The following is a 14284-nucleotide window of genomic DNA, read 5'->3' on the forward strand; positions in this document are numbered from 1 at the left end:
AGGAAAATGCGACAAAGAAGACCTAAGACATTTGAGCAACTAGAAGCCTGTATTAGACAAGAATGGGACAACATTCCTATTCTTAAACTTGAGCAACTTGTCTCCTCAGTCCCCAGACGTTTGCAGACTGTTATAAAAAGAAGAGGGGATGCCACACAGTGGTAAACATGGCCTTGTCCCAACTTTTTTGAGATGTGTTGATGCCATGAAATTTAAAATCAACTTATTTTTCCCTTAAAATTATACATTTTCTCAGTTTAAACATTTGATATGTCATCTATGTTGTATTCTGAATAAAATATTGAAATTTGAAACTTCCACATCATTGCATTCTGTTTTTATTCACAATTTGTACAGTGTCCCAACTTTTCTGGAATCGGGTTTGTAATTTATTCCTGTGATTTCAAAGCTGAAGTTTCAGCATCAATACTCCAGTGTGTCTTTAGTGTCACATGATCCTTCAGAAATCATTCCAATATTCTGATTGGCTGCTCAAAAATATTTATTATTATGTTGAAAACAGATTGGATTTTATTTTTTCAGGTTTCTTTGATGAATAGAAAGTTCAGAAGAACAGCATTTATCTGAAATAGAAATCTTTTGTAACATTATAAATGTGTTTATCATCACTTTTGATCAATTTACAATGAATGTTACAATAGCTTTTTATTTCAGATAAATGCTGATCTTTGGATCTTTCTATTCATCAAAGAATCCCAATGTACTCAACTGTTTTAAATATTGATAATAATAATAATAATAATAACAACAAATATGTTTCTTGAACAGCAAATGATCATGGGATCATGTGACACTGAAGACTGGAGTAATGATGCTGAAAATTCAGATTTTTGATCACAGGAATAAATTACATTTTAAATATATATTCCAATCGAAAGCAGTTATTTTAAATAGTAAAAATATTTCACAATATTACTGCTCTTGCTGTACTTTGCATCAAATAAATGTGGGCTTGGAGAGCAGAAGAGACTTCTTTAAAAACAAAAAATCTTACTGTTCAAAATCTTTTGACTGTAGTGTATATTTGTTTGAAATATAGGGTTATTAAATCTAGGTTATTTAAGTCATTTTAAGATAAATAACATTCTTTGCTAACAAATTGAAATGAGGTGAATATTTTCAACAAGGTGGACACAGTTAACGGAGAACCTTTAGTTATTTTCCACGGCCCCAGACTAAGGATTTAGACCTTTTTTTATGCGATGGCCATTTAAATAATAGGGTCATCTGGTTTCAGAAATTGTTGTGGATGTATAGGCTATATACATGAAATAAGGGGCCAAAATTGCACCTTTTGGGGTACAACATGCAGCTTGCCCCTGGAACAGGACCCTTAAAAGGACATATTTGTTCGTTTTTACCCCTAATAGGTAGGCTTACAAATTAGTACCTTAAGGGTACGAATTACTACTCTTAAGGTACTAATATGTATGGTGTACTGCTACGGTGTCAAGCTGTTGTGCCCCAAAAGGTAAAATTTTGGCCCCTTTTTTCTGTGCGGCCTGGATGAGTGTGAGATTTCACGGCCTGAAATTGCGTCCCAGTCCGGCCCTGTCAGTGCCTGACCTCACAAATGCTCTACTGAATGAATGGGCAAAAATTCCCAGAGAAACACTCCAAAATCTTGTGGAAAGCTTTCCCAGATGACTGTAGGCAGACAGTGATGTACAGTGGCATGCAAAAGTTTGGGAACCCCTTTTTTAATAATTTTAACAAAATAAGATAGATCATACAAAATGCATGTTATTTTTTATTTAGTACTGTCCTGAGTAAGATATTTTACATAAAAGATGTTTACATTTAGTCCACAAGAAAAAAATAGCTGAAATTATTAAAATAACACCATTCAAAAGTTTGGGAACCCTTGGTTCTTAATACTGTGTGTGGTTACCTGGATGATCCACGATAGATTTTTTTTTGTTTTATGATGGTTGTTCATGAGTCCCTTGTTTGTTCTGAACAGTTAAACTGAGCACTGTTCTTCAGAAAAATTCTCCAGCTCCTGCAGATTCTTCAGTTTTCCAGCATCTTTTGCATATTTGAACCCTTTTCAGCAGTGACTGTATGATTTTGAGATCCATCTTTTCACACTGAGGACAATTGAGGGACTCAACCACAACTATTAAAAAAGGTTCAAACATTCACTGATGCTCCAGAAGGAAACACGATGCATTAAAACTTTTTGAATTTGAAGATCAAGGTAAATTGTACTTAATTTGTCTTCCGGGAAACATGTATCTTCTGTTGCTTCCGAAAGGGCAGTAATAAATGGTAAAAAAAAAAATAGTTCAAGAAAATAAGAAAAATTTGGACGACATCATCCTGTTCTGGATTTGGACCACCCCCGGCTCTTAATGCATCGTGTTTCCTTCTGGAGCATCAGTGAATGTTTGAACCTTTTTTAATAGTTGTGTTTGAGTAACTCAATTGTGCTCAGTGTGAAAAGATGAATCTCAAAATCATACGGTCACTGCTGGAAAGGGTTCAAATATGCAAAAGATGCTGGAAAACTGAAGAATCTGCAGGAGCTGTCCCAATATTTTTGTCCATATAGTGTATTTAAGGAAAACTATTGCAGTGACTATAAAAACTGTTTAGGACTTAGAAACTTTAACCAGTGTTCTTGAGTTAAGATAAAATGTGTAAAATTGATGTGCAACCTCTTGACATGTTTCATAGATTATGATGATATTTCCAATTGTGTCGACTTCATCATTTGTTTGGGAGGAGATGGGACTTTGCTGTATGCTTCTTCTCTCTTCCAGGTTTGAAAATCTTTTCTAAACTGATTTAATACTGACAGAATAGTTCAAATCAAAGTGCACTGTCAAAGAAATAGAAATAACTAAAATATGTTTTGTTACATTTTTGTATTATTATTCGTTCACACTCACACTCATTTTATTGCTGGAGGTTCCAGCTCTAACGTTATGAGTGGGCTGCATTACTTGACATAGCCTCTGAAAAGCTATAGCTTTTGGTCGGTGAGGGTGGGAGTGGTAAACTTGCTAAAACAAGATTTGTGCCTTCAATATCCCATGATAATAGCATGATAATAGAAACAAAATAAAATTCTCAGGTTTTCCTATGCATCCGCAGTTACTTGATGACTTGTGTGAGTAAAGTATCTAAACTTTGATACAATTTGTAAAGTTCAAAGTGAATTACTATGGCAAATGCTATCAAGCTTTATTATACAGATATGCAACTGTGGAAAACCCTGGATTTTGCTCAGTGTTTTGCTCATACAATGTATGATTTACTATTCACTATGTTTTAGTGCTTTGCCTTATGCTGCCTAAGTAAGTGCCTTATGAAGTCATCATTTATGCCATTTGGAATTCAGCATGTATTTGATATGCGAAAATCACTGACTGACAGACAGCTGCTTTCAGTTACTCATGTTACTTACTTCAGTTACAACAATAAATGTTAACGTGTTATCTCGGCCATACTGATCTCTAGAGAGACAGATCCCAAAGTCCTGGTCAGATGTGTTACAGTAGCTGCTTAAACTGTTCCTGCAATGATGTATTTAGTTACCCACCATATTCCTGCATAAAATTAACATCTGCACTGGAAAAAATATTTAGCATTGCCTTTTATGCTTTATTTGAACAAGAAAAAAAATTATGTCCTAAAAATATGAAATAAATTTCATAAAAAGCATTCAATATACCTTTCTCATACATATCGACACATTGTTACAACACTAATTTTATATTTTAAAACAAATTATAAGTAGACTGTTAGTATTTCTTGAAAACTGTTGCTTCAATTAATGCTTTGCAAGATAGAACCTTATAATTCCAAGCGCAAAATTACTTTTTAGAATTAGAAGGTTCTATCTGCATTTGACATGTTCCAAAAATCCCCATTTACAAATTTGAGAGGATTTTGATAATTGTACATTTAGAATACATTTAGGGTCTCTGTCATTTTCATGTATAAAAGAGATTTGGTCCCCATATCACTTTTGCTATATGGAATGCAAAATCTTTGAAGCTCAATATCTCAAAACCACTCGGAATGTAGATAGAACCTTATAATTCCAAGGCGGCGATTTGCAGTGGTCAAGAACCAAATGTGGGTCAACTTTGCATTCATCTGAAACATTTAAAGAAGAATGTCTGAAAAACAAATCATGTTGAAACTAGAAATGTATCTTTTTGCCCTCTATCATAGCAATTGCATAGAACATATTTGTCTGAGTGCCATGAATATTCTTTTTACAAAGTCTGTGTGCCTATAAGAATTAATAAATTTTTTATATTCTTTTAGATTCTGGTTCCTAAGAACCTTTTCTGTTGGTATGTAAATTGTTAAGGCCTAGTGGTTCAATCTCACAGATATGGGGATTTTAGTGTGGCTCCATGTCCAAATTGTTGAATTTTACATATTTTCAGTGGTCGCGTTGAGATCCCTATATATGTGGGATTGCCCCATTCAAATGTTTGGGAACCCTTGGTTCTTAATACTGTGTGTGGTTACCTGGATGATCCACGACTGTTTTGTTGTTTTTGTTTTGTGATGCTTGTTCACGAGTCCCTTGTTTGTTCTGAACAGCTAAACTGAGCACTGTTCTTCTGAAAAATCCTCCAGCTCCTGCAGATTCTTCAGTTTTCCAGCATCTTTTGCATATTTGAACCCTTTCCAGCAGTGACTGTATGATTTATGATTTAAAATAACATACAAAAAGAAATGTTTGCTAAGAACCAGAATCTAAAAGGATATTGAGATATCATTAATACTTCTTGAGTTACAGACACAGAAACTTTTGAAAAAGAATATTTATGAAACTCAGACAGGTATGTTCTATGCAATTGTTTTGTTAGAGGGGAAACAGATCAATTTCTAGTTTAAACATTATTTGTTCATCAGACATTCTTCTATAAAGAAAAAAAGTATCACCTGAATGCAAAGTGACCCACATTTGGATTTTGGCCACAGAAAATCCCTGTAATTTGGCACCAAATCTCGGGTAAATATTGTCATTTTGACCCCTTGTACAAAATAGTGTTTTACTCAGTAAGTATTAGTGACATTTAATATTTTGTGCCTTTACTAGAAAGAAAATGATCAAAATCATATTATCAAAATTGTCATTCAATTCTGCACAAACATATTTTTTATTAAATTTATTTATGTGTGTGTGTGTGTGGAATAATTGACGACGGGCCGTTGAATTATTAGCACACCTCAAGACATCGATCAGATGATATATTTAAAGGGATTCGTCCGGTTTTTGTACTTAAATCGCTATTGTGAGTAGGATTATGTATTCCGCATCTCATCCAACGCCTCATTTGCTAGTTCCAAAACGTAATTTTAAAGCTGGTAATGGAGGCTTGAGCCGTTGATAGCATTCTAATGCAGTTATTAGAAAGAGAGCGAGAGAGACAGAGACACACAGAGAAAGAGAGAGAGAGAGCTGTTATCCTTCCCGTGTTTCCTTGTTTTGCCTTGTCAGTTTTCTCGGTTCTGATCTTTGCCTGTCTCCCTGGATTTATCCCTCTAGTCTCACCCCTGTGATTCTGTCTGCCGATCGTCGACCTACGCTAGCCCTAGGACCATTCTTGTGTTTTGCCCGCCATATACCTGTCTGCCATTATCTGACCCATGCCTGTTTTATGACCACGTCTCTGTCTTCTCCTAATAAAGAGCTTGCATATGGATCTGCACATCTCACGTCTTGTCAGCCCTGTTACAGTAATAAAGCAGGCGATAAATGATTGTTTATATACATTTAAATGTAATGGTTTGCGTGCTCATAATAACATAATAAATGACATTTGATGTTACTCTGGCTCACTAGCGTAGCCAGAAAAGAGACTCTGGGTGTGCATCAGAAAAACTGGATATGCCATTTTTATTGTCAGAATAATGTGCAAAAAAACCAACTCTGCGTATTACTAACGGTAACAGAATAGACTGGGCTGATGTGTAAAACTATACTCAGGCTCCCCACATAACCATACAACTATATAAAATATAATACACTCAGGATCGCCAACAATATAATCATAACACAGTACCTTTAATAGTGCCTGTAACCATATGAATGAAAATGCATTATTTTTTTAATTAAAGAGAACTTGGAGCGAATGGGCTGCTTTTGGTGCTTGAATTTGTGCTTCAATAATGAGGTCTAAGTTTAAGAATACGCTCGAAGTTAAAATTTAATCTCTTTTTAACATTAACTTACGAAAGACTTCTTTCCTCAGGTAGATTGCATGTTTTCTTGCCTAAGTTAGCTGGATGTTGTTGTAAGGAATTTAACTAATTAATTCTTGATAAGGGAATTAATCATTAATTTTATTTCTAGCCCAGGTTTTGAAAGGACTCGGATCTGAAAATTCGAAGTCCACCTGATTAGAACTGATTTCAAATTTCAATAGTTTACACCTTATCAACGGTCATCCAGAGAGCCGTTAATGTCCGTGAATCTTAATCTGACTGTGTATTTTCCTTGGCCACAGGATAATACGTTCTTTGATAAGTAAGCTACGAGCTAGGTAACATGATCTTTGGCAAGGGTTTGACTTTAAAATTATACGACACCAGAAAATGATTCTTTATAAATGAAACATGAATTTTATTGGCTATTCTAGATTACATTAAAACTAAGCTACAACATACACATACACACACACACATACACACAAAGATTCAAGGAAATTAGTTAACGGAGTTGCATGAAGTTTTCTAAGTTCTAACTCGTTTTCACGAGTGGTTTTAAATTCAGCCTGGGAGAAACACAAAGCAGATATTTTCTTATCTTTACTGCTTAACTCAATTCACCAGTTCAGCACCCATTTCAGCAGCTGTAAGATTTGTTTGTACTTGCGTTTTGCTGAAATCTGAGAAGCTGAGAGGTTTTCTCGTTGCTGACGCAGGCTTCCTGGATGGCTGCTGGAGGGAAATTCGGTTGCCGATTGGTTACTGCGGTGATGTCAGGATGACGTCCCTTTTGGGGAAGCCCTCGTTGGATTGGTTGCTTTCTTGATGATGTAGATAGAGGAGCAGTTCTGCTAAAAGTCTGGGTTTTGAAGACTTTAAATTCTTTTATTCCTGGGAGAAACACAAAGCAGATATTTTCTTATCTTTACTGCTTAACTCAATTCACCAGTTCAGCACCCATTTCAGCAGCTGTAAGATTTGTTTGTACTTGCGTTTTGCTGAAATCTGAGAAGCTGAGAGGTTTTCTCGTTGCTGACGCAGGCTTCCTGGATGGCTGCTGGAGGGAAATTCGGTTGCCGATTGGTTACTGCGGTGATGTCAGGATGACGTCCCTTTTGGGGAAGCCCTCGTTGGATTGGTTGCTTTCTTGATGATGTAGATAGAGGCTTGAGCAGTTCTGCTGAAAAGTCTCTGTTTGCAAGGCTCTAAGTTCTTTTGAAGATCGCAAAGTGTCATCTGAAGTGTTTGAGTTCTGGAGTCTCGCTGTGCGATGTTACGGCATGGGAGCGCTTGTAGCGCAGTCACCAACGTGAAAGCCAGAGGGTCTTGAGAGAGAGAGAGAGAGAGCGAGCTAGAGGGCTTTGTGTCCATTTTTAAGCAGGCCGACTTTTGTCCAGCCCACAGGTTGTTGTCCAGTCAGATGGTGGGTGCGGAACTTAGCCACGCCCTGTGTAGTTCCTTTTTTTCATGCACAAGTCACATGCTCCCGTGGGCGTATTCCTGCAAGTTTTAATAGCTGCTTATAAAAATATCATCACCGGAAAATGATGCCGAATATAAATTTTTCACTCACTTCAATGTTCTGCATGTGTCGTGCCCATTCGTTCAAGATTAAACTTCACATATTACACACATTTTAATAACCTTATTTCCTAAAAAGGGGTAATAAACTCTGATTAAAGTTGCACCGATTACAGGAAACGCGTCAAGCATATATCAGACATAAAACATTATTTGTGAATATAGTTGCCATTTTATACTTTTAAATGATTGTCTGTTGAAATTGTCGGTTGTAAGTTTCGTGTCCCTTTGTTCCAACGACCAGAGCACGGTTCTGTTGGAATGCAGGATGTGAGGGGAATCGTGTGTTAGTCACGTATAGGTCCCGTGCTGGCAGGCCTGAGGGCGTGATTAAATTACTGTCCTTTTCCTTTTTGGATATAATAGTTACATTCATTGGCGGTCACAAGACATCACGGGGTATCTATAAGTTGTAATCCTGATACAAAAGATCTCTGTGTTATCTCTTGATTAGATTGGTTCGTCATCTCATGATGAGTTGTTTTCGGTGGCAGATCAGTGTCCGTTCATGATAGGAATCCCTACATTGTGCACATGATCAATAATAACGTTACTTGCATTCGCCCAAACTGATTTGCCAAAATCAAAACAGTGAAGTGAATTGAGTCCCGCTCGCTGTGAAGCGCAAGCGACCAGCCGGCAGAGGATTCCGCTTGGTCTTAAAGCCTTCCTTGAAAGGCTATGGTTGCAAATGAAACAATGATTTGACCAAAAAGAATGATCACTTATTGAGAATTTGTTATTCGTATGGTCTGGTGATCATACAGCGTATGCCTGCGAATACAGGACAAACTGCATTCCATATAGCTTTAACATGGAACACTTCTTTGATGCCTTAAATACGGGACAATTCCATATTGTAGCCAATGGAACCCTACCTGTTGATGCCGGGCCAGGGGAGGTAAAAACATCCTCATCCTCGGCCTTGTGTCCGGCTATCCATTAAACCGAGGTTTTTTACTAAAGAATTTAAGCAGGGAGCTCTGCGACATATTGCTAGCTGGGCAAGGTTTAGTCAAAGATTCTCTACTCTTTGTACTGTTTATAATGCGCGGCAATCGTCTCCCAAGATGCTGGGGTCACACGTCACTGTCAGCGGCTGTTTGCAGATTGGTTGGCAGTCCGAATGTCAGCAGATATTTTATTTTATTTTGTTATGAAAATCATTTAAAATTTAAATTGCATTTTAAATTTACAAATATTGTAAGTAAACAACCCAAAATGCCGGGCCAGGGGAGGTAAAAACATCCTCATCCTCGGCCTTGTGTCCGGCTATCCATTAAACCGAGGTTTTTTACTAAAGAATTTAAGCAGGGAGCTCTGCGACATATTGCTAGCTGGGCAAGGTTTAGTCAAAGATTCTCTACTCTTTGTACTGTTTATAATGCGCGGCAATCGTCTCCCAAGATGCTGGGGTCACACGTCACTGTCAGCGGCTGTTTGCAGATTGGTTGGCAGTCCGAATGTCAGCAGATATTTTATTTTATTTTGTTATGAAAATCATTTAAAATTTAAATTTACAAATATTGTAAGTAAACAACCCAAGGCCAAGTTTAGACATTTTTTTTTTAATACTATAAAAATATTATTCCGCATCTATTTTTAGGTGTGCCAGCTGCCACTGTGGGTGGCACCGGCACACCCTGGCACACTCGTGGCTATGCCACTGCTCTGGCTGAATGTCAGATACAGGGTGTATGATGAGGTTGGATTCTTTAGCACAGTTACCCCAACTGTATGAATGAAAAAGGCAGATAGATAGATAGATAGATTTTGCTAGCATGTTGCTAGCATGATTAACATGTAGTTTAGCCTTGTAGGGTATCAGACCGGAGGTGGAGGTGTCTTGTTGTTAGCTGTGTTTGTCTGCTTCTTCTGCCTTTGTTTCTCCAGCGCTCGCCAATGTCTTCAGCTCAACACATCGCCGATCGAAGGGGGGATGTGTAGAGTATCAGACCGAATCAGACAATGTAAGATTTGATAAAGAACAGTTGAAACACGAGGAGCCAAATTCCACAGAGGCCCAAGACACAGGATGTTCGTAAATCAGATCCTGGCGCCACAAGCCTGAACCAACTAGCAGCTTTGAGTAGCTCACAGCATTTAAACAAAAGAGATCTCCAAGGAGATTGTCAATTCTAGGGCAAGTAATCAAGATTAAATGGTCAAAGAGATGACAGCATGACAGCATGGGAGGAGAAATATATAACACCCCGAGCAAAGACGACATCTAATTGGTCAAAACACCATTTGGGAGGTGTCCAAAAGCCCAGTTTAAATACTCAGGACACCATCAAATCACTCTCTTCGCTCTTCTCTCTTTTTAGTCATAGCTTTGAGCTATGCTTTTTAATCATGCTTCTTTAGCTTTTGAGCATGCTCTGGTTTACACGCCAGCTCCTCCAAAACCATGAGGAGAAACGCCACTTAGTCTCATCAAACTTTACTTCTATTTCTTTACTTTATTTTATTTTCCGTTGAGAGTTTCGTGTGTTCCGAGTTAAGTTTTGCCCAACGCCGTGTCTCCGAAAGAGTGCCGTCTAAACTTCAACTTCAGACCACAGCTCCGCGTTGTCAGCCAACGCCCAACCACTGGCTTCCCAAGACTGAACTTCCAGCCAATCAGCGACCGCGGGAAACCCCCCTGTTCTGCAAGGACCACAACAAAGGGAACCCCCGTACAGGCAACACAACGCAAGTACCTCCAGATCCTAGCTGAACTGGTGCATTTAATATAAATTTTAACCTAATTGAGGAACTCAATGCGAGGGTTAATTAAGTGATTGATGGTTGTTCAGATCTATGCAATTGCACATATTGCTGTAAACTTGGGATTTCACATTTTCATTCTCTTAAACTAATTATTTCCTCACTTTCTCTCTTTCTGCAACTTGTGTGAATGCGTGTGTTTATGTGTTAGATTAGTTTATATGTCTTAGATTTATCCAATAAAGTCTTATTCATATTGAAAAGAGAAGTATCTTGTGTTTTGTGCTTACAAGTTAGTGTCTTAAACTGCCGATCTTGTTACTGTGCTAATTAATAGTGTTTTCACTATATTTTGGATATTAATATCCATTGCAGAGTTGATGTTATACGGCTCGTTCAATGGCCGTCTCAGTGATCAGCCGTAAAACAGTGATTCTGTCCAAATTCCCTTTAAAATCTTAAATGATTCCCTTTGAGCTAAATTGACCTGTTTGCCTTACATATTATTGGTGGAGAATGCGGGCAGATTAATTTAAATTGTGAGCATAAACCAAGTTATTTTTTGGATATTAATATCCATTGCAGAGTTGATGTTATACGGCCCGTTCAATGAATCGCTGGCCGTCTCAGTGATCAGCCGTAAAACAGTGATTCTGTCCAAATTCCCTTTAAAATCTTAAATGATTCCCTTTGAGCTAAATTGACCTGTTTCCCTTCCCTATATTGGTGGAGAATCCAGGGCGGTTCAATCTAAATTGTGAGCATAAACCAAGTTATTTAATCTTTTCCATTGCTGCGGATGAAAGATGAAAGGCTTCTGTTGAGACTGGTATGTGTGTGTATGACGTTAGCAGCGCGCGACCGCTTGAATGAATGAACTGAATGAACGCAGAGAAGGCTTAGCTCGAGTCCGCCTCTTCATTGTTAAACTGCAGTAAGTGAACTTAAAAGTTAAATTCTGTCCAAATTCCCTTTAAAATCTTAAATGATTCCCTTTGAGCTAAATTGACCTGTTTGCCTTACATATTATTGGTGGAGAATGCGGGCAGATTAATTTAAATTGTGAGCATAAACCAAGTTATTTAATCTTTTCCATTGCTGCGGATGAAAGATGAAAGGCTTCTGTTGAGACTGGTATGTGTGTGTATGACGTTAGCAGCGCGCGACCGCTTGAATGAATGAACTGAATGAACGCAGAGAAGCTGAAACGCGAGTCCGCCTCTCCGTTGTTAAACTGCAGTAAGTGTAACTTCAAGTTAACATCTGAGATTGTACAATAAGGTAGAAATTGAGCGTGTTCATCATTTTTTGTAATGCCTTGTTTATAGCTGAATTGATTTCATTGCATGTTCCAGTGCCTTTCAATTGCTATTCTCCCTGAATCTCAGTCACCGTTACCTAAACGGAGCTAAACTGCAGTAGTTAAAAGGGAAATAAGTTGGTGACAAAGAATGGTTTTGAACGTGTTCCTCAATCTATTTATCTAAGCCTTATTATTCATTGTTTGATTTCAATGCGTGTCCCATTGCCAAAGCAACTTTGACTCCCTGGGTTAAACATTAGAGAATAATGCTTGCCTGCCTGTGTCTGTTCACAAAGTAAATTGAATCTCGCTTAACACTGCGTGTAATTAAATATTAACTTTGTACCAACAGCGAAGAAAACCTGTTGTGTTTACGTGTCCAGAGAAACTGGCATGGAGATTTAAAGATCTGCTGAGATTGTTATCACTGCTTCCCTTAACTGCAGCGCGAAGCTGCTATTTGAATAAAGTTAAATTTAACTCAGAACGAACTGAGAGTTTAACCGCCACATCGCAAAACCAACCAAAAGCGGTGTTGTTATTTGTACAGTGTTGAAATGCGCCGACATTTCATATAACATGCTTAACTGTACTTGCAATGCAACTATTCACATGCTAGCACACTAGAGCTGGTTTTGGTTGCCATAGTTACGATGGTGACACAGAAGTCTTAACCTACTTCCGAAGCAACTCTGAACTGCGCACGCGCAGCACAGCGACGCTATTGTAAACAAACCCCACGGTGTGGCTAAGCTAACGAAACAGTTGTTTACATTGAAGTCTCTGCTAAAGCCTTTAGCCTCAAAGGTTAGCAGTTAGCATTAACATCCAGTGGTTGAATGCAGTGTCTGTTTGGGCAACGATAAAGTGATTTAACCCTTTAAACATCTAAACTAATACACCTGTTGGTCTCTTTCTCTCTCTTATTCCTCCCTTTTCTCACTTCTTACCACTTTATCTTATTTTACTAGAAAGGGAAATACTGACTCACAATTATTAATTGTGCCAAATCCAAATTTAATTAAACATTACATTTATTTGGAATCATTCAAATTAACTCTCAGATCATTTCATATGATTGTAGCGTCTGGAACACTCCAACACACAATATATATTTTGTTAGCTAAACCTTACTTGTATCACACTTGACGTGTTCATTGTTTGCTCATAACCGGAGTCAATAATCATGCAGATTTACGTTACAAGTTTATAGAATTGTACAGTAAGAAAGTTATTTCCTTTAACCAGGAAATTAACGTTCTTAGAATTGACAAGACGGTTGACCCTGAGTGGTCAGCTAAATATCTACAGTGGATCTAAAATATGAATAGTTAATTATAACTAGTTATGGTTAATTATTCATATTTCCCCATGAGCTGATTCGCTACATGATCATTATTTCTAGTATTCCCTCTTATGCCTAATCATGTTAGGTACGAATAAGCCTTGAACTTTTAAAGTTTAAGTAAACTTATTCTACCTAATTGATTTTATTACCCCTATCAATAAATTCTATTTAGACTTATACTTACTCATTATTTTATTGCGTTTTACCCCTTTTCTTCCTGTTTGGTTATACACTTAGCCATTATTGTTTTATTTATTGATTTGCTTCTTTATTTAATTTCCTTTTTACTTATTTTGCCCATTTATTACTGTTTAATTTTACTTTACTTACCATTCTCTTTCCTCTGTATATCCTAGCTTGGGAACGACACACCTGAGCCCTAATAGGAAACATTGTTATCCCTCACTACGAGTTCAAATAAATTAGATTTTTATTTGATAATAATAACATTTTTTGTTTTATTAGTTGTGCAGCAACTAAAAACAACACTATTCTACTCGTAGTTGGGCATAACAGCATCAGAGCCTGCTAGTGGACACGATCCACTCAGTTTACTGAGTCTTCTTCCCTTCCTCTTTACTCTTCACATGTGTAGGGACCTGTAAGAGCCATCAATCAATTCTATGTGAATGAAATACACAATCTTGTCGAAGAAGACGAATCATTCTTATGAATTTGATTGTAATCAACCCCTCCTTCGTTCTTCCTAACCTCCCTACATTTGGAAACGCAATCCAAATTTTAGCATCTCATCCAACGCTGAGATCAATTTAATAGAGATAAGTGTTGAACAACTTATCTCAACTTATCTTCGCAGCCTCCCTGGTGAGCGGCCCAACTGTAAGGTGTACGGTGTCAATCCTGTCAGACTAAGAAAAGAGATATCAATATTATTATTGCATTCTTTTGTCTAAAACAGAGATTTAATAATATTGTTTACCTTCTTGATAACAACATTCATTTAAAAAAAAAAGAATTTCTCTAACTGAAAAGGAATTGTTTCTTTTCATTGAATTTTCACCTTTTTATCTCTTTTTCCTCTTCCTCATTAGAGTGACGAAGTCTTCGCATCCTTAGTCTACTTAGACACCCTGAGATCAACACAATCATCACCACACTTCACTAGTGCGTCACAATCACTG

The 14284-nt window shown here is 37.4% G+C and overlaps 1 protein-coding gene across 1 annotated transcript in view; it reads left to right on the forward strand.

Annotated features, from left to right (window-relative positions):
• The window catches only part of LOC107549573 (NAD kinase-like), a 161064-nt gene that overhangs the window by 29532 nt on the left and 117248 nt on the right, over nt 1-14284 (forward strand). Inside the window, exon 6 of the mRNA XM_016230718.1 lies at nt 2701-2786. Coding sequence (XP_016086204.1) covers nt 2701-2786 — 86 coding nt within the window. The remainder of the gene's footprint in view (nt 1-2700; nt 2787-14284) is intronic.

Source organism: Sinocyclocheilus grahami, unplaced genomic scaffold (assembly GCF_001515645.1).
Source record: "Sinocyclocheilus grahami isolate Dianchi unplaced genomic scaffold, SAMN03320097.WGS_v1.1 scaffold375.1, whole genome shotgun sequence".
NCBI lineage: Eukaryota > Metazoa > Chordata > Actinopteri > Cypriniformes > Cyprinidae > Sinocyclocheilus > Sinocyclocheilus grahami.